The 26,927-nt window shown below is 46.0% G+C and overlaps 1 protein-coding gene across 13 annotated transcripts in view; it reads right to left on the bottom strand.

Moving 5' to 3' along the window:
• FBRSL1 (fibrosin like 1) overlaps positions 1-26,927 on the bottom strand; it is an 808,905-nt gene that overhangs the window by 182,642 nt on the left and 599,336 nt on the right. The window contains exons 1-2 of one of the 13 annotated variants that reach the window (XM_060269616.1): positions 11,669-23,549; positions 1,061-11,418 (exon numbers count right to left, since the gene is read on the bottom strand). The exons of the other annotated variants lie outside the window; for them this stretch is intronic. Of the exons in view, the coding sequence (XP_060125599.1) occupies positions 1,061-1,204 (144 nt within the window). The 5' untranslated portion in view covers positions 1,205-11,418; positions 11,669-23,549. Of the gene's footprint in view, positions 1-1,060; positions 11,419-11,668; positions 23,550-26,927 lie in introns of those variants that run through there. 13 annotated transcript variants of the gene reach the window in all.

The following is a 26,927-nucleotide window of genomic DNA, read 5'->3' as shown; positions in this document are numbered from 1 at the left end:
TTGTTAGTTCCAGATTCATCCAATTTTTGTTGGTCTTCTGCTCTGGAAAATAGTCTGGATTTCCCCTGTCCAGCTCCACCCATGAATGCAACCATTCAAAGTTTAGTATTTCCCCTTTCCTCCTGTGCTGTGTACAAAATGAAAGCAGACATGTACGGTATAATGAGGTTTTTTTTGGGGGGGGAGGAGATGCTCACTTTCCCAGAGCAGGCTAGGCTCCCATCATTTCAGAACGTCTCCACTGCTTTAAAAGCTCCGCTTTGAATACATTTTTAACCCAATTGCTAATATTCTGTATTGAGAACTGTCACATATTTACCGCTCACTTAAACAATTGGGAAGGCAGTATCCTCCTTAGTAATATCTCGCTATTATTCAGTTTGTCCTGGTGCCTTAACAAATACCATTTTTGGAGGTGGGGGAGGTGGAAAGAGTGCAATTTTAATAATAAAGAACGGCCGGGTAGGGGGAAAGAGAAAGGAAGCCAAAGGCCGAGGAAAATACGGCAAACGGTGGGGAGTAATGTAACCAGTTCGTCAATTCCACCGAAAGCAGGCGAGAAGAAAAAGACCAATTCACCGGCAGTGTGCGCGCGCGCGCAAGACACACGGCAGTTCCCCTTTTTGCGCCTGTCCAGCTCGCAATTGGGGCCCACAGCAAATCCCAGCTGCGCTCACCAAGAACCAGAGAGGGAGGGAGGGAGGGAGAGGAAATCTAAAAAGGCACCGATCCGGCTGCTTTTTTTTGTTTTTTTAAAGGGTGGTGGCGGAGGGGAAATTAAACGTGGATCTCCCCCTCTCCCCGGCCCACCTTGCAACCCAAACGGCTGGCTGTTTCGTTGTTCATTCGCGTCGTCATTAATATTACTATTGTTTTACTTACCCCCCTCCCCGACCACGCTGCTGTCCAAGCGAGGCGGGTCTTTAAAATGCAATCAAAAGCACAGTTGGCAACTTGGCGGTGGAGGAAGGGAAGAGAGATAATCCACAAGGCGGAGAGGGGAGAGGAGCGCAGGGAACAAGGGAAGCCTCCCGAAAGGCGCGCGCACAGACACACTCACACGCGCGAGGCGCGGATCGAGGGAGAGACGGAGGGGATGGGGTGGGGGCTGGCGGATCAAGTCTTTAATCCATAGGCGAGATGGGTTTGATCGGCTTCGGCGGGCGATCAAGGGAAAGCCAGCTTCTTTGGCACAAAGGAACATCCATCCACACAACAAGGACGGCAACTACAACACCCTGCAGGCGGAGGCGGGAGAGCGAAAGAGGATCGGATAGAGCCCGGCAGCTCGCTTTCTTTTCCAGCCGACTAAACAATCCCTTTGCCGAGGCAAGCGGCGGCGGGAGGAAGAGACAGACCTCCCTCGTCTCTCCTTTTTCCCCTTGCAAAAGGAAGAGAGATAGATATATGGATATACACACATGTATGTGTATCTTTGCTCGCTTTTCTTCCAGTCGCTCCGCCGTTGCTTGAATGCAGGCAGATTCTAGGTGGACGCCGGAGGGAGAAACACAGGTCTTCAGAGTACGGAAAATATATATGTGGGGGTGGGGGGGAGTGTATTAAAGGTGCCTTTAAAAGAAAATAAAGTTTTCCCCTCCTTTTTTGCTTCTCCACTTGCTTTGCTGGTCTCGCTTCCTCTTGCTTTCCTTTTTCTTCCTTCCTTCTCAACCCCGCTCTCGACCCAGAAGATCAAACCACCACAATCGAAGGCAACGAGAAAACTAACAAAACCTTCCGCTCAAAAGCCAAACGCAGGAATCATTTCTCCCCCTCCGATCCCAGACTGCGGGGTCATCATAGCCAGAGAAGGCACAGGAGGAGGAAACGCGGCTCCTCCGATCGGCATCAATAAAGCAACGAGCTGGGGGAGGGGGAATTTTTAAAAAACAACAACAAAAGCAATAAAAAAGCAAAAACAAGTCACAGCTGCCCCCCTGGCACCATCACAGCCAGAGACAAGTCCCCCCCGGCTTTGGAGAGGTCTCGTTTTTTCTTCCTCTCTTTCTTCCTCTCTTTCTTCTTGTTCAAGTCTTGGTAGCCATCATTCCCAACCATGGAAAAATAAAAAAGGCGGAGGAATGAATTTAAAAGAAGAACAAGACGTTTGGAAAACCTCAAAAGCTGCTTCTTTTTCCTTCCCCTCCTACTGAGGAGGCGGCGGCAGCGGCAGGAGCAACACGCCCAGGCGAGTGAGCGAGCGAGCGAGCGAGGATCCCCTTCGCTTTCCTCCCGCCGCGGTTCCCTTTTCCCAGCTAGCGCTTCTTAAGCAAAGCCGCTCCGAGCGGCGACTGCTCTGCGCGCAGGCGATTGCGAGCGACTAAAATGTAGCAGAGAGAGAGAGAGAGAGACGGAGAGAGAGGAGATCCAGGCGAGAGTAATCAAGCCAAGAGAAGCAGATCCTCTCTGTGTGTGTGTCCCCGCACCTCGCCCAGAGGCTGGGGTGGACCCTGTTGCAGCAGGCACAGCAGCAGCTAGTCTACAGCCGCCTAACCGTGTCCCCCCCCCCACCTGCCCCGCTCTCCAGAACAAACCTTCGCCCGCTCCCACCCCAGCTGCGTCCTCCCCTTCCCTCTGGGGGCTGGGAGGCAGAGCCAGATTTGTTATCTCAGTTATAGCTGGAAAGGGGGCGGGCGGGCGGGGAGGACTGTGTTGCAACTCAAGCACAGCCTTGTGTCAGAGTTTAACGGGTGGAGGGGGGGCAGGGGGAAGAACTGCTGCTCAGTTCAATAAAAGGAGATATGTCAGAAGAAGGGGAAATTTGGACAAATGAACCCACAACGTTGCCGCCCAGCCTTAAGGGTCTTGGTCAAAGGGGGGGGGGCAGCCAGCCCAAGCATTGTGGCTGCTGAAGCCAACCACAAAATGGTCTCTCCCTCCCTCCCCAGGAAAGAGAGGCTGCTGTAGAGGTGGCAAGGAGGAGGAGGCTGTCAGGGAGGCAGCAGATCTGGCCTCCAAGGAGCAGCAGCTGGCAATTCATTCCTTGGAGGCCAGATCTGCTTGCCTCTGTAGACCCTGCCATCTGAGGTGGATGTCTCACCTTGGCTGATGGGTGGGCCGGCCCTGATCCCTGTAACTAATTGGTGGGAGGGTTGTATATCTTTGGCTTCCTGTCACCTTCCAAAATAATGATAAATGAAAGAATCTGGCTCAGATGCAAGACAAAGAGCAGAAGAAATCCCTTGGGAACATGTCTCCATAACCTTCATCCAATGTATCCTTCTGGTTTCCTTTATCCCTGTGCAGTTAAAGGCTATGGCGGGCATAGGCAACCTTGGGCTCTCCAGATGTTTTGGAACTACAACTCCCATGATCCCTAGCTAACAGGACCAGTGGTCAGGGATAATGGGAGTTGTAGTTCCAAAACATCTGGAGAGCCAAGGTTGCCTATGCCTGGGCTATGGCGATACATCCTACCTGGGGCTGCCTTTGAAGGCTACTCCCAAATTGCAAAACTATAGCTGTCTGGCTGCTGACTAGGATGATTACAAATGCTTCTGCAAGTGCAATGGCTAAACTTTGGTTTCCAAGCTCAAAGGGATGGTGCTCACCTTTACAGTCCCAAAAGGATCAGAATCCCAGATATCTGAAAGACCACTTTCTCTCAGTGTACATGCCCTTACATCAAATAGCATTGCTCTGCCTTTAGCATGCCTTCTAGAGATGCTTGCCTGGTACCAGTTCTTAGTTCATTTTGGCATTGTGACATTTTAATTTTTTTTAAAAAAAACTTTTGATTGAAGTTCGTTTTATGCTGCTTGCTGCAATTTGATTTTTTCCTGCTTTATTTGTTGATATATTATTTTTATTATTTGAGGTCATTTGTTTATGTTTTTGCAGGCCATGCTGGAAGCAGTGATGCTGATCTGGCGAGCATCTTCAGTGACGTATTTTTTTGCAGCAATTAAGACCATTTCTGTCCACACAAAGCATTTTATGGGACCCTAATTCCTCTGTCTAGTAATTCCATGTTTACAGTTTTATTGCATATTTATGAAATCTGTACAGTACATGGTTAAATTTATGTATTTATTTGATTCCACTTATGAATCGCTTCCCACAAAATATCTTGAAGCGATTTTACTGTTGTACACCGCTTTTGATACTTATTTGGAAAGTAGCACAAAAGCCTTGAAATTAAATTTAAAAAAAAAAACCAAAATAAATAAACCAGCAATGGAAAAGAGGCATTTTGATGTAGCTGCTGGCCCAGGTAGTCACGAAGCATGGACACCTGGCAGGTTGAGGTTTCCAGTAACTGCTGCTGTGCCACTCATATTTTGTCTACATAGCCCATGTAAACAAAGGAGACACGGCATGTTCATATGCGTGTACAACCAAATATGAAATCAAATGCATTAAAACACATGCCACAATTATTACCCTGGACCAGGATATTGATGTCAAATCTAGTTTTCTTGAACAAGGCAGTTCCAATGTAGTTAATAATCACTGTAAGGTTCCCAGTCACTGCTGGGCAGTAAAAGTGTCTGAAACCCTTTACCCAAGTCCAGGTCACAGAGGTTCCTGAATTTATTGGCAAGGCTGCTCATGAAACTGCAGATGTTGGAAGGAGTCCACATCTGTCTCTTTACGGTGGGAGAGCAGGATGCCAATCAGGGTTAATTTGGGATAAATTTACAAGAGCACACAGTGTGACCTCTAGAGTACTTCTTTATGGTTCTACTAGCAGTCTGCTAAATAGATTGCCCTGCCGTAGCACAGAAAGCAGCCTGGGCCTACAAATTCAAAATGAGTTTTACAGGAAGACCTAGTGATTGCAGTAAGGAGAAAACTGGTGTCACAAATGACATCCAGATGAGAGCAAACTGTAAATACAAACATCAAAAGGGTCAAGCTTCGCCGTCTGGGGAGGATAGAGGGGAAACGTCTTTCAGTTTGGAATTTTTTAATATAAATCTTTCAAGGAGGAAGGAAGATCTTGCTGTCCCCTATGTACCAAACAAATTCCTACTGACTTTAGGCAAAAGCCTACAGTAATGATCACATCACCTTCTTATGCAATGACCTCATGAAAATGAGTGGTGAGTAGCTTTGGAAGGAATAACAACAATAGTAATATTAATAGACCTTTGTTTTTAGCAACTTAAGCCAAGAGTATTAGTCGTCCTTTTTTTTTTTTAACCATACAGTGCTTTTTAGTGGACCAAAGGCTTCACACATCCTTGCAACAACCCTGTGAGGTAGGTTATGATGAAATCCCCCTGTGAGCCTCACAGGTTAAAAAAAGAGTGGGGTAACTTTTTCAGCTTGAGGGCTGCATTCCTTTCTGGGCAGCCTTCCAGGGGCTACAAGACGTGTTATATTGAGCCAGGCAAAAACATTCAAGCTGCGTGTGCACGCACAAAACAGGACGTTTGGAGGAGGGTCCTGAGGGCCAGACAGGGAGCGCTGGAAGGTCACATTCGGCCCCCAGGCCTGTGGTTCACCACCTCTGGATTATAGCTGTCAAGTTCTCCCTTTTTTATAGGGAAATTACCTTATGCTGAATAGGCTTCCTCGCGAGAAAAGGGAAAACTTGACAACTATGCTCTGGATTGCAATATGGCAACTCAGTGGTTGACTGGTCTATCAAGGCAAATGGGCCACCGCCCCACCAACCTCAGCCTGCCCTCAGTCAGTTCCCACCTGCCTGCCTTCTTATTTAAATCCAGTCCAAGGTGCGGTCCTGGATTTGTTCTTGCAACCAGTTGCAATTGGTTGGGCAGAAACAAGCCACAAGCTCTGGCTCAGGCATAATGCTATGCCAGCAATTCTATGGTTTGTTCCCCTGCTTAACTAACAGAGGAGCAGAGTGAAAGCGCTGGCCTGTGTGCACCAGCATGCAGTTTGTGGATAACACAGTTAAACAAACCATACTCTGTAACTTTTGTGTTATGTGTAAATGCAGCCAGTGTTTCAGAGACACACAAAGTATTTATAGCATGGTGTGCTGTGCTATTTCATGTATAATTGCTGACTTTGAAATGAAATGAGATCATGAAAAATGACTTCCATGTTCATTAAGCCTTGATGACTTCAGAGCTTACAATGGCCAAGGTAGTGTAGGGTCACAAACACACATTTAGGTCTGTAGTTTCTGCAAATTAACACCTACAATGTATTTCTTTTGCTAGATTGGTTTACTACTAAATTTCATGTCTAGCTGTTCCAGATTGTGCTGCAGTTGGGAGTCTGCCATTCTTTTCGAGCATGGTAGCAGACATACTTCACGTGCAAAAGGTCCTAGGCTTAACCCTTGGCATCTTTGGGTAGGGCTGAGAAAGACTCTTACCTGCAACCCTAGGGAACCACTGCTAGTAAGTGTAGATAATACTGAGCTAATACGCTTGGAAGTACAGCTACTGCCACTGATTTTAAGAAATGAATTCATTTATCTTATACATATGCACATATGCTCTATTGTTTTCAATAAGAAATCTCAATAGGGGAGAAACAGCAATGTATAGAGGCTACAACAAAACAGAACCTGCCTCTTGCCTACTGTCAGGGCAAAAAAATGGAAGAAAAAAGCATGGGGTGTGCCCTGTGGTACTAAAGGGCAGCACCCCGATCTTCTGCAAAGGCATAGGATCATAGTTAGATCATTGGCCATCTTTACACTTAGACCATTGGCCCATTTTGCTCGGTATTGTCTACATACACTGATGGTCAACAAAAGAGGTTTAAAGACTATCTCAAGACAAATCTAAAAAAAAGTAGTATAAACACTGACAACTGGGAGTAAAAACACTGGCCTGCGAGCGCTCCAGTTGGAGAAGAGCCTTTACCAAAGGTGTCGTGGGCTTTGAAGACACTCAAACTCAGGACGCAAGGGAGAAACGTGCTAAGAGGAAGGCACGCTTGGCAAATCCACCCCGTGATGAACTCCCACCCAGAAACCAATACCGTATCCCCACTGTGGAAGGACATGTGGATCCAGAACTGGTCTCCAGTCACTTACGGACTCATTGTTAAAACCGTGTTTATGGAAGACAATCTTACCCAGCTACGAGTGATCACCGAAGAAGAAGAAGAAGAAGAAGAAGAAGAAGAAGAAGAAGAAGAAGAAGAAGAAGAACATGCACTGACTGGCTTTCCAGGGTTTCAGGCAAGAGTCTCTCCCAGTCCTACCTTGAGATGCCAAGGATTGAACCTAGGAACCCCCTGCATACAAAGCTGATGTTCTGCTATTGAGCTATGACAGGAGGGATTGAAGAATCAACAGTGCAACAGAGGTTGCAGCCTAAGAGATCTCTCCAAGCTTTGAATGTACAAATCTAGGTGTAAGATTGGGTGGTATTTGTTTAACCTCTCACCTTCACACTGGGTGGTCAGGCATCAGGCTGGAGGAGCAACTCTGAAGTGGCTATCAAATAATCAGGTTTTTATTTTTACTCTTGGACTGGTTGGGCACTGCAGAAAGCACTGTAGTTTAGAACAGGATGGATGGAAGTCTTCAGCCTAAGCCATATATCAAAGCCTTCATATAGCCATGAAAATACTTCCCATTCTTCTTCATAACCTCCATTGGCTTGGCTGCTTCCTTCTCCTCCTTCTAATTAGCTGACCATCATTGGGAGCCCTAACTGTCTAAGCTGTCCTGACATAAATGCAATCCAAAACCCCAAAGCACTTGGGGCTGCAGTTTTTCCTCCACCTAGATGCTAGGTTTCTTCTTCTGAAACTTCTTCCCTCCTTAGGAGGATGACATTCACTTGGTTCTCTACGGTAATAGTCCTTGAAGGGATGCTGCAATGGGACAAATGTGCCATTTGTTCAGAAGATGGCTTGTTCTTCCAGATGGTCTTATTCATACTTCCTCCTGGGCATTTCTAGGACTCAGCATGTTCTTTCAAAAGGGGAATGAAAGATGTAATTGAATCTCTAGCACTGCCCTACTGCCAGGCCAAGATTATAAGCATGAAAGGCCGAAGCATAATAAAAGGGAACCTAAGCAGTATGTAAAAGGGACGCGGGTGGTGCTGTGGGTTAAACCACAGAGCCTAGGGCTTGCCGATCAGAAGGTTGGCGGTTCAAATCCCCACGACGGGGTGAGTTCCCGTTGCTCGGTCCCAGCTCCTGACAATCTAGCAGTTCGAAAGCACGTCAAAGTGCAAGTAGATAAATAAGCTACAGCTTAACAAGGGAGGCAGATGGAAAGGTGGCATAGCTGCCAAGTTATCCCTTATTTTAAGGGATTTTCCCTTATGCTGAATAGGCTTCCTCACGAGAAAAGGGAAAACTTGGCAGCTATGAAAGGTGGAAAACCACTGCCTCACATCATTTGGGGTCTTTGTGTTTCACATGGTGGAGTAAGGTGGGGAAATGTTCAGGAAGACAATCTTTCTCTGAATATTCTGAAATGTTCTCAAGTCTCAGGACCGCTAAAGCTATGGCTCTCATTAGTGGCAGTGTTGGAATATGGAGGTGGCTTGATTGCTTTTGCCTAGGGCAGCTCAGCTTCATGAATAAACACCCATTCACTTCTGCTCAATTAACCATTTGTTTTCAGGACCCTTTGAAGAGCTTTCTCCTTTGAAAATGTTGCTGCTATGGTGGGAAACTGGGCATTATGGAGGCAGCTGTCTGAAGTTACTTCATTCCATTCAAGGAAGCACACTGTTGGCTATTTAATTTCAAAGGCATCATTTTAACATTTACTATCCCACCTTAATGCAGCTAACAGATCAATAATGAAAACGGTAAAACAAAGCACAATCACACACACACACACACACACACACACAATCTCATCACATGGTTAAAATAATTATATAACAATATCTGGCAGATCGAACAATTCCAGCAGCAGAAGATAAAACAAAAAATCTAAGCCAGTGGCGGGTCACTTCATTAACTAAAGGAGTTTGTAAAGAACCAGGTATTTACCAGCCACCTTAAGCGAAACAGTGATGGGACCGGATTGGCTTCATTCCATTAGGCACTCCACAAAACATGAGGCACATAAGAAAAGGCCTTACCCCTAGCTGATGCCAGCCTCACTTCACAATGTTATATCAGGGCCTCAACTGGCAATCGAGCATACGAGAAGGGACATCCTTTAGTATTATTTCAATACTTATTTCAGGAGGTTTGTTGTGTCTTGCGTTTTGAGGTCAGACTGTGCCCTGGAACAGCTCCTCTCACCTGCATGGTCACTTCATTGCTAAAATGGAGCCCTTAACACTATTTCTGTGTGACTGAGTTTGTTCTGTGTTTATAACATCATATCTCATTTGGCCCAGAGAACTAGACCTTTAGTGGCACACTAGACTAGGCCTGCATTAAGAGGAACAAGGAAATCTGCCCTACAATAGGCAAGAATAATGGTGCATCTGGCCCAGTATTCAGGTGAAGGTCCAGAGCTCGGTGTTAGAGCAGCTGCTTTGCATGCAGAAGGTTTCAGGTTCAACCCCTGACACCTCCAGTTAGGGCTGGGAATGCCCCTTGTATTAAACCATGGAAAGCCACGGCCAGTCAGTGTAGACCAGGCATCCCCAAACTTCGGCCCTCCAGATGTTTTGGACTACAACTCCCATCATCCTTGACCACTGGTCCTGTTAGCTAGGGATCATGGGAGTTGTAGGCCAAAACATCTGGAGGGCCGCAGTTTGGGAATGCCTCATGTAGACCATGCTGTGGTAGAGCAATGGAGCAACGGCCTGGCTTGGTATAAGGCAGTTTCCTATGTATTGCCTGCTTGGAGTGGCAGTGGCTCTCTGCTTAGGCAGAGACAGCCATAGGCTACCTGATCCTTTTAAGAGAGATGCTTGGAAGGAAATGAGCCTGGTGCCTCCTGTATGCAAAGCAGATGCTCTGCCCTAGAGCTATGGTTCCTCCCCATACCGGTAGTTATAGCTGCTTATTCATACTGGGGGGAAGCATTAAATGAATAGCTAATGGAACCTAATACACATGAAATGGAAAAATAAATATATGTAATATGAATACTTGGCAAAATTCAAAAAAGCACGAATGAAGTGAACATATGGCAAAATGTGTTAAACAATGACAGAAGCGCTCATCAGCTGTGCTATGAAGCCTTTGTACCACAGATGATGCTTAATTTCACTTCTGTCATTGTTTATTGACTTATACCAAGTATTTGTAATACATATATTTATTATTCTGTTATTTATGTATTAGGATTTCATTAGCTATTCATTGTTTTAATGTTCATTAGGGTTGTTCTCTCTCTCTCTCTATATGTGTCCCTGCCCCTTTGCTGAAGTGGGAACATGTTCCTTTATTTTCCCTTCTGTTCCTCTTCTCCACCGTGCTTATTGCTTCTGCTTGGAAGTAATATTTAGGCAAGGGAGGAAAGAAAAGAAGATAAAAGATAAGAAGGGGGAATTTGTTGCCCTCGCTATATATTGCTGGACTAAAGGTTGCATGTGCTGCCCTGGGCACCCAAGCAGTAGCTATACCACTGTGTGATTCAGCAATGTCTGTGGAGCTACACGTTCCTCTTCTATGACTTATAATGGATATGAGGGACCTTTGGCCCTCCAGAGGTTGCTGAACTACAACTCCCATTATCCCTGGTGACTGCCCATGCTTGCTGGGGCTGAGCTGCAGTTCAGCAACATATAGAGGCCTACAGGTTCCTCTTCCCTGGTTTTGTATGGCTAGGAAGTGTCTGATGAGCAACTTCAAGAGCACTCCATTGTGTGATCTAAATAAATAACTTAGTGGACTAGACTTAGGGTGACCATGTGCTCTGCTTTACGCAAGACATTCATTATTCTACTTGAAAGCCAATTTGGGCCAAGTCCAGTTTGAAGAAAGGACCATAATAAGAAGGGAAAGGAGGGGTTGTGAAGTTGTCTATCAACAGGGAGCACCTGGTCAGCAGATTGAGCAGGCACACAGTTCACCTGGTAACAGTCTTTCCACTATAGGAAGATGTATTGCATTTCTATGTAAAATGTAATTATTTCTAAACTTGTATATATATATATACACATGCTAGCATATGCAAATTTTATATAAATTCATCTGTTTTAGTCTCCCCTCACCCATTTTTGGGGGTGATGCATTTCTTCTTTTTGGACCTTCTGCAAGTGACCACCCAAATTATCTTCCTCTTAAGTCTCTGGAATAATGTATATTGTAACATATACAGGGTGTGATTATAGTCTCCTAATTATCACATATCTTTAGAGCTGCTTCTGTTTCTTCTTGCAGTGGCAATATCTATCTATAATCACTGCCTGTTTTGTTCTTTTTTTGCATCCGATTGTGAACCTTGAAAATATGCAGCCCACTTTCCAGGTGCCTCTCTTTGTTTACCACACACACACATAAGCCATTGGATCAATCTTTGTATGCACAGGCTGTGCAGGTTGGCTTGGGAAGCTGGAGAGAAAGGAAGCAGCTGGTGGAGGGGGCCAAACTTAGTCCTTCAAGACCCACCTTCAGGCAAAATAAAAAAATTCCTTCAGTAGCACCTTAAAGACCAACTAAGTTTATATTTTGGTATGAGCTTTCGTGTGCATGCACACTTCTTCAGATACGGTATCTGAAGAAGTGTGCATGCACACGAAAGCTCATACCAAAATATAAACTTAGTTGGTCTTTAAGGTGCTACTGAAGGAATTTTTTTATTTTGCTTCGACTCAGACCAACACGGCTACCTACCTGTAACTAGAACTATGGAAGGCACCTTCAGGCAGTTAGGGAGACCAGGGTGCAACTCGTAATTCAGAATGCACACAGAGTAGGGGTGCGGGGAAAATTCAATTACGGTAAGTTCACATTTAAAGGCAAACCTACAAAATTTGCACTCTCTGAAACAATATGTGAACCAGAACACATCCATCCTTTGAAATTACCCATCTCCAAATTTTGCAGTGCAGTTCTCCAGTCAAATAATATGTACAAGGCACATGGTATGGTAAAATGTGCATTATTAGTGAAACATGCATGGAAATTGCTTTGTAAAATGTTTGTTAGGCAAAATTGCATATAAAAATGTATATATTAGTATAAATTTGCACCAAAACGCAGATAACTTTTCATGAGTTAAAATTAATAAATACAGTACTGTGAAACGCTGAAAAAATGTGGAGAACTGAATTTATGACTGGAAAAATTAGAAACACATAGATGTGAAATGGACTGATCCATCTATCCTTAGCCATGAGACAGGGGCGTAGGAAGATAGGGGTGGGGGTGGGGCCGCCCCGAGCAGCGAGCTCCAAGGGGCGTCATCACGGGCGCCCACCCCACCCCCGGAACGCGTGTCATGCCAATACGGGAGGCGCGCTATGCCCCCGGAACGCATGCTACGCCCCTCCGGGAGGCGCATCCCACCCCCAGAACGCATGCCCCACCCCGGAACACATGCTCCGCCGCTCCGGGAGGCATGCCCTGCCCCCAGAACGGGCACCAGCCCTGCCCCCGGTGCCGGAGCATGAGGCTCCGCCACTGCCCTGAGATATAGTAAATTGATCCCAGGTAGCAGAGCGGTCCCATAATAAGCTTCCTTTTTATCCTCCTCCGGGAGATCCCCTTGTCTCCATGGAAGGTCAAGTGAAAAAGTGAGGTGAGAAGGAGAGACCCAGAAAAGACACTCTGCTTCATTGGGGCTGATACATAAGAATAAGTAGCATTATGGTGCTGTGGCTCAATTTGGTTTTTTAAAAACTTTGGTTACAAACCTTTCACTAGTTTTAAATTGGTTTAACTGCTTCTAAACTGGTTTATTATGTGGGTCTGTTAGGACAATTCTTATAACATATAAATATACATTTTTTTGTGTGTGTGTTTTAAAAGGTTACCATTGTGTGGTGGCTTCTGAAATCAGTTTGATGCTGTTTTCTAGATCAGTTATCATACGGAAGCCACCTCAGGAGTGTATTAAAGCTAGCTAATAAATATTGTAAACAAACAAACAAACAAACAAACAAACGGCTTTGCATGCAGAAGGTCCCAGGTTCGATCCCCCTGGCATCTCCCGGCAGGGATGGGAAAGATCCCTTGTTTGAAAGCTGGAGGAGTTGCTGCTAGTCAGCGTAGGTAACAGTGAGCTCGATGGACCACTGGTTTCACCCAGTATAAGGCAGCTTCCTATCCTATGTTCCTAACACCGTGCTCCACAACAGCTGCCCCCTCAATGCAAGCTGTTTGTCTGGCACAACCTGCCACGCAATCTACTGCCACCACAGACCCACATTTCTGTGGTGGTGGAAGTAAGTGGCACAATGCTTCACAGCACAGCAGGCCACTTTGTATGAATGGCTTGCCGTACTGAGGCAGCCACCAAAGGGAAGTGATTTAAAATGGCCTCCAAGCAGCAACCGTGTGTGTATTGACCCTTAGACGGCCTTTTAAAATATTGTTTTCACCATGTTTTGATTCCATCAATAGAGCTGACAAGCCAGCTAGGGCCAGCGGGGCGGGGGGGGGGGAGAGAGTTCACATCCTGCTCTTGATGAATGCTGGAGAGGGAGGGGGAAGCTGGAGCTGACATTTCAGCAGGATGCCTTATCTAGTGCATCGAAACTAGTACTTAGGACCACCTGCTATTTGTGGTCACCTGAGTCAGTCAGCCCAGCCATGATTGCCCATCTCCTCTGTATTAATTTGGGCTCTAGCAGCTGGCCACCTGCCTAATGCACTTCCAGCTACCCACCGGCCTATCCGACTGTGTAAATTGCATTGCAATGGATGTGCTATCGGTGGCTGAAAAGCCAAGCATGGAAGATTCTTTGTTTATTTTAAATGTGCAAGAAACATCAAGCTCAATTGTTTGTGGACCATATAGAGAGTGGGGGCTGCTGCCGGTGTTTATTTGGCTTGGGAGTTTGTAGCTGCATTGATCCAACAGAATGGGAGATCCAAACTCAAGCAACCAGTTAAGGTGTTGAATTCAACAGGGAGAAAGCCACCATGGGGGTAAGCGATTTCTTTTTGCCTGGTGATCATATGTGTGAGTGCTCCTTCCCAGAGCACACAAATGGTAAAATCTTGTTTCTGTTTCAATCCAAATTTCATTATTCCTTTCTCTCTTTCCTCCCCCTACCTCTCTATATAAAGGGCTCTACCTCCTGTGGGTGTTTACAGTGGCCCGCATAATTGAGCCCAAAGCCGTTTCGGCTTCTTAAAACATAGGAGGAAGGTGACTGTGAGAGGCAGGAGCGACACACATAAAGTGAAACATCAAAGCCTCTTTGTTTTTAAGTCCAGTGTAATAAAAATTGCATTTCCCGTTAGCACTCTGCATGAGGAAATATGTATTACTAAAGGCAAGATATTAACAGAAACCCATCCTCAGCTTGCTGCCGCTGCCAAAATGATGTATTTCAAAATCATGCTGGGTACACTAATGATCTGCAAGGTAATAGAAGGCAATCTCAGAGAAAAAGTCCTTGGGTGCAACCACAGTGCACCTCTCATGTTAAGCAGTCAATTTCCTTCTACCCACCATAAAGAGATTTTTAACGACATGTTTCATTCTGCAGAACCCTATGGCTCCAGCTTGCATTTTCTCCAGAAATAATTTCAGTGCACAATACCCTTCACTTACGTCCTATGGGCTTACTAAAAACAACAACAACAACAACAACAACAGTTGCTTATTTCGGATAAAGGCTAGCAACCATATGCTAAGCCACGATGAATTCTCACAAGACCGTGGAGTTGGAAGGGACCCCAAGGGTCATCGAGTCCAACCCACTGCAATGCAGGAATCACAGCCATCCAGCCTCTGTTGAAAAAGCTCCAATGAAAGAGAGTCCGCCACCTCCCACAGTGCTGCGCTGAGGTTACTAGGTATCCTACATTTGGCACACCTGCCTTGCTGCACTCTCCCGCCACTTACAGGACCATTAGAAGAAATTACCAAAACATTACATTTACTTTACATTACATTGCAGCGGTACATTTTTGTTAAGTGGAAGGAGTGACTGGTGACAGTGGCTGATGATTGAGTGGGAGATAATGGGAGTGCCCAGGTGGGTGGTGTGCTTGTCTGTACTGATGGATGTGCATGAGGTGTGGGAGCAGAATGTGATGAGTGATACTGAATGAGTGGCTGCTATTGTATGATTTGTGTAAGGCAGGATTTGGGTATGATTAATATGTGCTGGGTAGGGCAAAGTGTTGTATTTTGTGGGTCGGGGTGTGCCTTGGCATGAGGGAGGATGAAAAGGGGACCCCAAACCCTAGAGATGATGTTACAAAATGTGCTGCTTGTTTGGGGCGCATTTTTATTATTGTGTTGCATTGTAGTCTTTCAGATTCATTGTTTAGTTATATATACACACATGGTATCTGCTATTCTGAAAACCACTTATGTATATAAATGTTAAATAAGCAAACAAAACATATTGGGTGTGTTGATTTGTGCCAGCCATTTATGGGTTGCCAAAAGGTCTTCCTAACGACATATATATGAGCCACTTCCAGATCTGCCCAATGGTACTGCTGCGCCATTTGCTTGGTTCTCTGTCAATCAGTAGTGATGACACAACATTATGAGCTTGGGAGCTGAAAGGTTTAAAGAGGGAGCCCTGTGAATCAGGTACTGGCTCCTTGTACTGCTGGGACTACTGGTTAAGGGATAGAACCGTAGGCCATTCTAACCTGGAAATCATGAGGGCAGGACTGGAAGATCCAGTCAGCTGCTACTGGGGGAGTGGGTGGCTAAAGACGAGCAGGCTCTCTGACTTCCATTTGATCAAGCTGTTGTCACTTGGAAGAGACTGCTTTGTCCTCTCTTTGTTCCTCCAGCCACTGTAGGAACACAGGAAGCTGGCTTATAACAGGTCATACTGTTTGTCCATCAAGCTCATTAGTGTCCACTCTAAATGACAGCAGCTCTTCATGTAAGGTAAGCAAAGGCCTTTTTCATCACTTGCAGGATGCATACTACTGTTCTAAAATGCATCTTGCTCTATCACAAAACCATTCCGTAAAATGGCATTTGCCCATCATTGTCACCATAAGGTTACATCCAATATAAGACTATTTATTTCATGTATTTATTACATTTATATCCCTCCCTTTTCTCCAATGAATTTATGATGGTGTACATGGTTCTCCCCCTCCTCATTTCACAACAAGCCTGTGAGGCAGGCTAGGCTGAAAGGCAGTGACTGGTCCAAGGTCACCCAGTGATCTTCATGGATGAGCAGGGATTTGAACCCTGGTCTCTGAGGTCCTAGTCCGACACTCTAACCACTACACCACACTGATGCTAAATAGGTTGTTCCCACACATGCCCAGTACCCTCCCCAGATCTGCTGTAGAGGGCTGGAAGAAATCCCAGAACACATTTAGGGGACGTGGATGAACGAGGGGGGGGGACGTACTATTGCACTTGTGTAAACCCTTCTGCTAAAAGAACAAGCACATTGGATACCACCCATAGTCCCCAGTTTACAATGGGTGGCTGATGGAATAAGGTGTGGAACTTAGAACTAGTGGAAAAATTAATACAACAACAAAGACCGCAGAAGGTTAATAGAATCCGAGATATTTATTGGAACATGGTGGTCACTCCAATGCTTATGAATCAGGATGAGTGCACTAAAATGCTCACCATCCCCGTTCAGTCTAGTCTAATTCAGTGGTGGTGAGCCAGTTCAGGTTTGCCGTTGGCATCTAATTTAGAGCTGGTGAGTTTGGTATTAGCTTCTCTCTCTCCATTTGTTCTGGTGCTTTGTAACTTTGTATACTACCAAGCTATTGATTTTGTGTTTTATTTGTATGTTTTTGTTACTTGTTAATGGTTAATACTGTTAATACTTGTTAAAAAAATTAAGGTTTTAAGTGTTAACGGTTCGCAAGAAACTAAAGCAGGGGTAGGTCAACCTGGTGTTCTCCAATATGTTGCTGAACATCCATTGATCAACACTTGGAGGGCGAAAGTTTTTTGAGATGGCAGCTTGCAATATAGCTGCTCTGTTGAAACACTGTCATTTCTAGAGCCTTGAGCTTCTGGATCTGACACTTTAAACAAACACTGTAACTCTGTTTAATGGCACCAAACAGACTGAGGCTTTCCCCACCCCCACCCCAAAGTTATGCTCACTCACTCACTCACACACACAAAGAAACTTCTGTTTACACAAAGAGCCCAGGCTTAAAATCTACAGTTTGCGAAGCTGTAATTTGTGGTTGGCAATTGTGGTTCGTTTAACAAAGGAAGTCTTCTAGTTTGCAATACGCGCAGCGCTTGCTTCCCACTCCCGTCACCACATAAACTATTGTAGCAACAGCCTTTCGCCATGGCAAATATATGATGATCCAGCAACGTGGCACCCTTCCAAACTCCTATTTCATGGTACACCATACACACAGAAACACTACATCAGTTCTGCTGGAGCACAGGCCTGTAATTAGGGCTGGCAAGCTACTAATTACATACTGCCATCAAATCTAACAATTTTCCCAATAAAAAGAAATAACTACTTTGGTGCAGGGTATGGCAAATACAATTACACACACGTGTTTTACATTTAATAGATATGCACGTATACAGTACACTCATGCTGTATGCATAAAATGTGGGGTTTAAGATGGCTGGACAGATTAGCATCTTCCTAAGGTTCTGGCTTTATTGTGTGATGCATACAACGTCAGAAGCCTACCAATTTGTACTCAGACAGGCTGGGGAGAGAGGAGAAACTTTAGTTTCCCCAAACCATACAACCCAGAAAAAGAAAAAGAAAAACACTGCTCCTTCCAATTATTCTGTAGTTCCACAGAAAGCGGGGGCATTTTAAAATCCAGGAAAAACTGAGGACAAAGTGAACAGGAAGGAAGGAACCCTGATGGGATGGAAGAATGGGGCAGCTTCAGGAGGGTTTGAATCAAAGAAGGTGGAGGGCATTAGGCCTAATTTTCACCAGCTTTTTTTTTTACTTTTGAAAAAAAAAGTGGACAATAACTCCTCAGATTCATCCACCAATAAATACAGGACTTGTGCCATTCTCTTCAACATAATTCTGCTGTGATATTTTGCCATTATTCTAATATTTTGCTCCACAGATTTTGCTTTAATCTTTCCATCTCCACATTCTGGATAACCAAAGGCATTTGTTACAGGACTGTTCTTCACACAGTGCACATGGAATTCTCTCCCACAAAAGGCAGCGATCCCTACTAGCTTAGAAGGCTTTAAAGGAGGATTAGATTCACAGAGGATAAGGCTATCAATGGCTACTAACCCTGGATGGCTATGCTCCACTGACTATGTTCCGCTTGCACTGTTGGAGGCAGTGTGCTTCTGAATACTAGTCATTGGAAACTGCAGGAAGGGAGAGATGTACTCGGCACCTGCTTGATGGATGGCTACTGTGAGAGCAGGATGCAGGACCAGGTGGGCCACTGCTTGATCGAGCAGGGTGTGATAATGTTCTTACGTTCTTATAACTTGCAATATATCCTTTCTACAGTATGTTCCTTAACCAGGGCAGTTCAGGACATCCATTCAAGAGTGGTAAATAGCTTTTAAAAATCTTTATACATAGGGGTATCTTCCACATTTTTTTAAAATAAAAAAACACCGCTTTCCCCATGCACCAGATCAGGCTAGAGACATTTCATGCCTTTTATAAGGAGGTCCCAGGATGGAGTGCAATATACCAGCACAATGCCATAACTTCGGGCACTGTGCTAGAGTTACAAATCAACTTGCAAATGCCATGCTGATGCAATGATTTAGGTTGGCATTATTGTACTGGCAACTGCCACAACTTCCAGATGTAGTATTGCACAAACAGCATTAGAAGAAGTGTATCCTTATTCATATGAAGACCCATCTGGTCTGGCCTATGAGAAGCCTGCAAGCAGAACTGGAATGCAGCAGCAGCTCTCCCCACTTGTGAGTTCCCGCAAGTATCTTTCCTCTTCGTTTTGGACCCACTCTCTTCCATTTCCAAAGGCAACTTAGGTAGTCACCAGAATGAAGCAATGGAGAGGCAGCTTAGGCATCTGAAAAGCCAGAGCACCAAAGGTGGGGGCTACCACCTGTCAATCTTGCAGCAAACAGCGATTCTCCGTTAGAAGATGTTCCAATCAGCTACTGCTGCAGGCCCTGCCCACAAAGAAATATGAGGATTCAGCTCAATTTGATCTAGAATCATGTCATATTTTCCATTGTGAGGGATTGTGGCACAGTGATTAGAGAAGCCTTTTCTCAACGTGGTTCCCTCCAGATGTGTTGGACTACATCTCACATCATCCCTGACCATTGGGCCTGCTGCCTGGGATTGATGGGAACTCTAGTCCAAAGGGTACCAGGCTGTGGGAAGTTGCAATACAGCCAAGGAGATGCATTGTAGTCCTGTCCCTACTAAAAATCAAAATATCCGATTGACAACAATATGTTACAGCTTTGCAATACAATTCTCATTTTTGAAGGCAAGTATCGTGTCAAGACGGACCTTCACTGGGGATTGCCTGTCACAGTTGCCTCACAAGAAAATCCCTTTTACCTACAACCCATCTTGAAAATTTCATAGATACCTGGGGGAAAAAAGCTCAACGTTTTTATTTTATTTTACAGGTATGAGATTCACTCAGCATGAATAACAACCAGGAAAGGAGATTTTCCCTGTCTACTTACAGGTTTGCAATGATCAGAGCTGGGGATTAGCTAGCTAACACAGCATCTTTGTAGAGAGATACATTTCCCCCCCACAGCGAGGGCAGCTTAGCTAGTTCATGCACCAGACTCTGCAAAGGTTAGGCAGATTCTTATGTCAATATGAGACTCTGCTATTTATCCATTTAGAAGGTCTTTACTGCAAGTTGCTGAGCACTTGAGATTGATTTTTTTTTTTAGAGCTCCTGTTTGTTAGTCACATGTTTACATGGCTCTCCTTTGGTGTTCTCTGGCCACCTGTCTCTCTCTCACACACACATCATAGGGCTCAGACGAAAGGACTCAGTATGTCCCAAACAAAAAGGAAACATTGAGCGAGATCAGCAATGTGTGATTTGTTCACTTAGGAAGGGCAGTGGCAGAACATATGCTTTGCATGCAGAATGTTCCCGGTTCAATCCTCAGCACCATCAGGTAAGGCTGGGAAAGACCACTCTGCCTGAAACCCTGGTAAACCCCAGCCAGTGTGAACAATACTGAACTACCGGTAGATGGACTAATGGCATGACTTAGTATAAGGCAGTTTCCTATGTTCCCATGGTGGAACACATCGGATTGCAGCCAAACCTCCTGAATACAATTAAGCTCCAATTGTATAAGAGACAAAAACGGTTATTATACCTATAAAGTGAACCTCTATATTGGGGATGTGGAATCCTGTGGCCCTACAGGGGTTGTTTGACTGTACTTCCCATCAGTGCAAGTCAGCCTGACCAATGGTCAGGAACAAGGGGAGTTGCAGCCCATCAACATCCAGAGGGTGATAGGTTCCTCCATCCTTTTCTGTGCAAAACCAAGAGCAGGAGAGAGTCCTCAGAATGTGCTGTGAGTGCCCAGGGTGAGTTCTGGGTTTTTCTGCTTGTACCAAATGGATAAAAGAACTGTACTAAGGTTTCTCAGTCTGTATTCCTACTTGGTATGGAGTTAGAAAGAGGATTAGAAAAGAGATCCATTGACACTGGACCTAAGGGCTCCTGAATTCCTGTGACATACACAATGTGCAGAGGTACAATATCCACACCTGAGCACACAGACATGTACTCGCGCAACCTTTCCTACACAGAGGTCCTTGGTTCCTTCTGTTGCCCAAAACCTATAGCCTGCTTCTTATCAACATATTGGTCTAAATATTTTTGTTCAACCACTGCTCATTTTTCCTTTGTGCTACCACATCTGCTGGGTTAAATCACCATGAAGGCACGAACCCCTCCTGCCCCAGCATGCCCACCCCACTCCTGCACCTCCCCAGGCCAAAGCAATACTACTTCAACAAAACACGTTATAAACAGCAAGCTGCACAGCCTTTGCCAAACCACTCCATCAGCAATTTCTGGAGTGCATGCTTCCCTCTCAAATGTATGGCACATTGTTAAGAGTAGGTAGCAATGGAAAATTATAGTCTTGCGTCCATGTTGGGACTGAGCATCAAAGGCAGTGCTATCTTGTGCCCCACCTGCAAGATCATCAAGGCTACATCCACCCTCCTCCCTCTCTGCTCATGCATCTGTCAGTCCCCGAGGGCTGTAATTCAGCTATCCTTCTCTCACTCTATCCATCACATTTACACAAATTCCCAAGGTGGACTGCCTTCTAAATGTCTTTACCTTGCGCATTATCCTGGGGCTTAACAATCCAATATTGGTGCAGCCAAGCATAATTACTCTCCATTGATGATAAAACACCCTGAATCCTGTCAGGCTTGGCTATTTGCATCTTACAGTGCTGAGGATCAATAACTACAACAAAGGAGTGAAGCCTGATTAGATGCTGGCTGCCTCTCCACAGAAAGGAGAGAGCTGGCTGCTTTGCAAGACGGAAACTCTGGTTAAGAGAGAAACAGACCAATCCCCTTACAATGCAGTCTCTGAGGTCTTGCTTTGAGAGTCTGCAGCTTGAATAAGCAAAAATGCACACCTAAAGAGAGAAGATGGTGCTCAGATATCTTTGATCACTTGCTTCTTGGTGAAGGAGAGGGTGTTGGAGACCAGGATTTTTGTGGGTTGCTACATCATTTTCTTCTTTTTCCAAACTTCAAAGCTGAGTGTTGATGCTAATGTAATCAAAACCATGCACAAGGAGGAGGCATTATCAAGTTTGGGGGAACCTCAAGATTTGCAAATGTTCAAGAAACAACAACCCACACAATGCTTTTTTTGGGGGGGGGGGAAGGGAGAGGGAAAAAAAATATCAAAAACCAGGTAGGAGAGAGAATGAAATGGGGTATGTGTATGGCTGGCTGAATGAAGCACTGAATAGGAGCATTCCACACTGCAACATTTTGCTGCAGGTTCTACTTGTTTTATAAATGTCAGGTGTAGCATCTAAATACAAAAAGATTTTCTCATGAATTGTTGCTGTACCCGCTACCTGAATTAGCAGGCTGGGACACCTAGCTGATTTAGTTGTTGAACCTGCTATTTGAAACAGCAGTCTGGGTTGCCAATTCTCAAGTAGACTTGACCACCAGCAGACATCTCAGTTTGCCACATAGATGCACTCAGAGGACAGTGTCCAGCCATTGTATAGAACATTGTTGGAAAATTTATCCCTCTTTCATATAACACTGACATACAGTGATACCTCCAGTTGCAAACGGGATCCGTTCTGGAGCTCCGGTTGGATCCCGAGGAATTCGCAACCGGAGGTGCCGCTTCTGTGCATGCGCGCGGCACGTAGAGCACTTCTGCGCATGCGCGTGTGACGAAACCCGGAAAATTAATTCCGGATTTGCCACGTTTGCATCCTGAAAGATATGCAACCAGAGGTGTGCGTATCCAGAGGTACCACTGTACTCATAACAAAACACAGAACTGGAGCCATAATCAGGCCCTGGATAAGCTGGGAACTGCATCAGTGACTGTCATGGGACACATCCTGCAGAAAGGAAAGAGCTGGTAAATTTAATATTCTGCTATGAGAACAAATTTGTGTCCTTTCCCCCACTCCTGGTGGCATAAACCTATTTTAACAGTGTCCCAGAATCTTCAGCAACCGTGATTTGTATAAAGGAGGGCATTTCTTGAAAAGCTTGCTTCTTATCTGAAGCCACCAGCATGTACTCTTCACTGACAGTGTGGCCATCCCGGATCCACTTTATATCTTGAGAATTCATCATTCATCATGAAGAAAGGGACATGATTATGGCTTTCCACCTGTCAGTCCAAAGTGAAATGTAACTTTATATTGGTCTCTGCACTCTGCAGTCAGGCATGGAAGATTTAGCACTCACAGCTATATTTTTGAAGGGGACGAAATTGAAACAAAGCTGCTGTGTCATGAGAACAGGAGCCAATCTTGCCAGCCATTTCTCTCTAGGGGGAGAAAGAACCCTCCACTTACATGCCTCTCTATGCACCTGGGTGCAATTGATTCCTTCAGATTTCCAACACACTTAAACCATCTCAAACCACCAGAGAGGAGCATTGATTTGTTCTGCAGCAGAGAACAGAATGGATATAATGGAGATTATATTTTTTAAGGCGATGATTGCTAAGGGAGGATGAAGATAAAACTGTATTAAATAAGAGGCCATTAGGTCTTAAAACAGAGCCACTCAGCCATCCATCCCTGCCCTCTGCAAGGAAGGGTGATAACTCTGTCACATGCCTCCAACACAGGTGAACAGAAGTGTAATGAATTCACAGGATGTAATAAACCTGATAGAAATTGGCTTAAAATAGACTTGTTGCAATAATGAATCCTCTTTACAGCACAGTGCACTCAAGGACTCTGTCCTCATCAAAACGACATTACGGATAGTGGGAGAAAATGGAAGGAGGCCTGTAAAGGCTGGGGCCCTTCTAAACAGACATGACAGGTCCTGAAAGCTGACCAATGGTATCCTATCAAAGAAAATGATGTTGAACTCTGCAAAGCAAAGTGGAAATGGAAAAGCCATCCACCGCATATGTGAGTGAGAGCAAGGGCGTACCCACCATGGGGCAAGTTAGGGCAGCTGCCCTACTCTAGAAGCAGGGCTGGTGGGCAGAGGCAGAGCACAGCCCGGCGGAGCGCGAGTTCACCATTCCCGCCGTGCCGCGCCGCACCCTCCCTCCAGCTCCCCGGCGCGCCCTCAGGCAAGGCCAAGCGCGGCGGGGAACCAGGGAGCGCGGCGCGGTGGGCGGGAACGCCGAACTCGCGCTCCGCTGGGCTGGGCTCCGCCTCCGCCCACCAGCCCTGCTTCTAGGGAGGGGCACAGCCCGGCGGAGCGCGAGTTCGCCGTTCCCGCCCGCCGCACTGCGCCCTCCCTCCAGCTCCCCGTCGCGCCCTCTGGCAAGGCCAAGCGCGGTGGGGAACCAGAGAGCGCGGCGCGGCGGGCGGGAACGCTGAACTCGCGCTCCGCTGGGCTGGGCTCCGCCTCCGCCCACCAGCCCTGCTTCTAGGGAGGGGCACAGCCCGGCGGAGCGCGAGTTCGCCGTTCCCGCCCGCCGCGCTGCGCCCTCCCTCCAGCTCCCCGTCGCGCCCTCTGGCAAGGCCAAGCGCGGCGGGGAACCAGAGAGCGCGGCGCGGCGCGGCGGGCGGGAACGCTGAACTCGCGCTCCGCTGGGCTGGGCTCCGCTTCCGCCCACCAGCCCTGCTTCTAGGGAGGGGCACAGCCCGGCGGAGCGCGAGCTCGCCGTTCCCGCCCACTTTGTGGCCCCTCCCCTTCCGTGCCTTGGCCCCTCCCCTTGCCCCCCCCTAGTTTTGATCCTGGGTACGCCCATGAGTGAGAGGCAACCAAACAGGAAGGTAACGAGCATTGTTAGAACTCCGTTTGAACTCCAAAGAGCAGGCATAGGCAACTTGGCTCTCCAAATGTTTTGGAACTACAACTCCCATGATCCCTGACCACTGGCCTTGTTAGCTAGGGATCATGGGAGTTGTAGTTCCAAAACATCTGGAGAGCCAAGGTTGCCTATGCCTGTACTTGAGGAACAATCCTGTGCAATGTTGGTGCATGAAAGCTTTCAAAACAGCTGAAGATTAAAGTGAAAAGATATTGGCTCCCAGGGCTGCATCCAGGGAGGGGGATCACCAGAGTATTGGAAATAATGTTTCTTTGGAGGCTCCTATTTTTCATCCGTGGTGGCAATGTCCTTCAGTAGATGTGTTTTGGGATGATGTCATTACTGAGCTAATCCTCATTATCTGCTCCTCCACAGTTAAAGCCTTTGCTTGTTGCCCATATTATCTGGTGATGATGTGGAAGCGCCTTCAAAGGACTTAATGATGTTTATGATTATGGCAGCATGCGAGTGATTATTGCACACCACTGGAAAAAATGTTTTGAGACTGAATACTCAGAGCTGGCACACCAAACTCTGGAACCTGGCAACAATTGAGAAACTAACACAGTCACTAACATCAAAGGCTACAGACTGACTCTCTCAACAACTTGGAGTGACTTTGTTTTTGTTACTCAGGAAGATGGTGAGACACAGTCCCAACATGGTACCCATGGATATGGGACGCATAGATTGTTCATTCAAATTTTTAACAGCAGTTCAGAGCTGAGATATGTTACTTTTAAGAATGGTCTCCAATATGACCTAAATGTGAGAGAAACACAAAAATGTAATATAGAAATCATATTACATTTGCACTTTGGATTTGCTCTTATCATGCATTTTTATATAGAGCTATACTGTTTAGATGGACCCAGGTGGCACTGTGGGTTAAACCACTGAGCCTAGGGCTTGCTGATCAGAAGGTCGGCGGTTTGAATCCCTGTGACGGGGTGAGCTCCCATTGCTTGGTCCCAGCTCTTGCCAACCTAGCAGTTTGAAAGCACGTCAAAATGCAAGTAGATAAATAGGAACCGCTACAGCGGGAAGGTAAACAGCGTTTCCATGTGCTGCTCTGGTTTCCCAGAAGTGGCTTTGTCATGCTGGCCACATGACCTGGAAGCTGTACGCCGGCTCCCACGGCCAATAATGCGAGATGAGCGCGCAACCCCAGAGTCGGTCACGACTGGACCTAATGGTCAGGGGTCCTTTTACATTTACCTTTATACTGTTTAGATGTATTTAAACTGTATATGCTATTTTGGAATCTTGTTTCTTATAATAAAATCTATCTATCTATCTATCATCTATCGGAGTCCCTAAGTTGCATATTTTGAATGATGTGGTCAATGTAGCCATGAATATCTAGAGCAGGCATCCCCAAACTGCGGCCCTCCATATGTTTTGGCCTACAACTCCCATGATCCCTAGCTAACAGGACTAGTGGTCAGGGATGATGGGAATTGTAGTACAAAACATCTGGAGGGCCGAAGTTTGGGGATGCCTGGTATGGGCTCATCCACACTTCTGCTTCTCGCATGCGTAGAAACCATGGATCCGAGCAGTTTCCCATATGTCCCATGCTTTCTAGGCACAGGTCTGAGTGGTTTTCTGTTTGCCCCACAGCTTTCCCCTGAAAAATCCACTCATTAGTCCTGAATTGGCGCAAATGTCAATCTACAGAAAACCAAATTGATGTTTGTTCTGATTCAGCGCTAAAGAGTGGATTTTTCAGGGGAGGGGAGGAGTGGAGGACGTTTGATGCCTTCCCTTGCTTTGGGAAGGAGGTGTGAGGCTCTGACAGGGTCCTAGAGCCCTGTTAGACTATTAGGGCAAATGGGGCACTGCCCCCCAACTGCAAGCTGCCCTCAGCCATTCTCTGCTTTCATGCCTTCTTACTTGCAACCAGTCTGGTGAGCAGCACCGATTGCCACCTTCCTCCTCCTTAGTCCCAATGTTGCTGGGAGGAGAGTGGAGGCAAAACTAGGATTGGTTAGCTCTGCCTAGTTAGCTTTGGTTAGCTTTGACTCTGCCTATCATTGGCCCTGGCTTCACCTACTGTTTGGGCTCCCTGCCTTCTGCTCTACTGGTCCCCATGGACCCCAACCTCCACTGCTGGGGCAGAGCGGGGAGGGGGAGAGTGATCCCTCCCTCATATACCTTTCTCCCTGCCATGGTTACTTCCATGATCAGAGCCCTCCTGGGGAGGGGGAGGTAGAATCTGAGTGATGGACTGCACAGAGGTAAGTGGCTGTTGCTATTCCTCACTCTGCACCCCCTTTGTTCTTTAAACTAGCCCCTGCCATGCTTTGCATATGACTGGGGCAGATCTCGCTGTAAACAGAGGCCTGCTGCTGCCTGCAGTTTTGACCAAAACAACATGTACACAAAGACACCTTGTAGGCATTGGATGCTGCATACAACAAATGCCATTTCAAGCATCATTTATTATGCTGCCTTTCACAGGCTTTTTTACAATCCTCAATATGGTTAGCAATTCCGCCTGACTCGTAAAGCGACCTTAAAATTCATCATTTAAAAGAATG

The sequence above is a fragment of the Zootoca vivipara genome, chromosome 17 (genome assembly GCF_963506605.1).
Source record: "Zootoca vivipara chromosome 17, rZooViv1.1, whole genome shotgun sequence".
NCBI lineage: Eukaryota > Metazoa > Chordata > Lepidosauria > Squamata > Lacertidae > Zootoca > Zootoca vivipara.
This window is presented reverse-complemented; position numbering and strand designations above follow the sequence as displayed.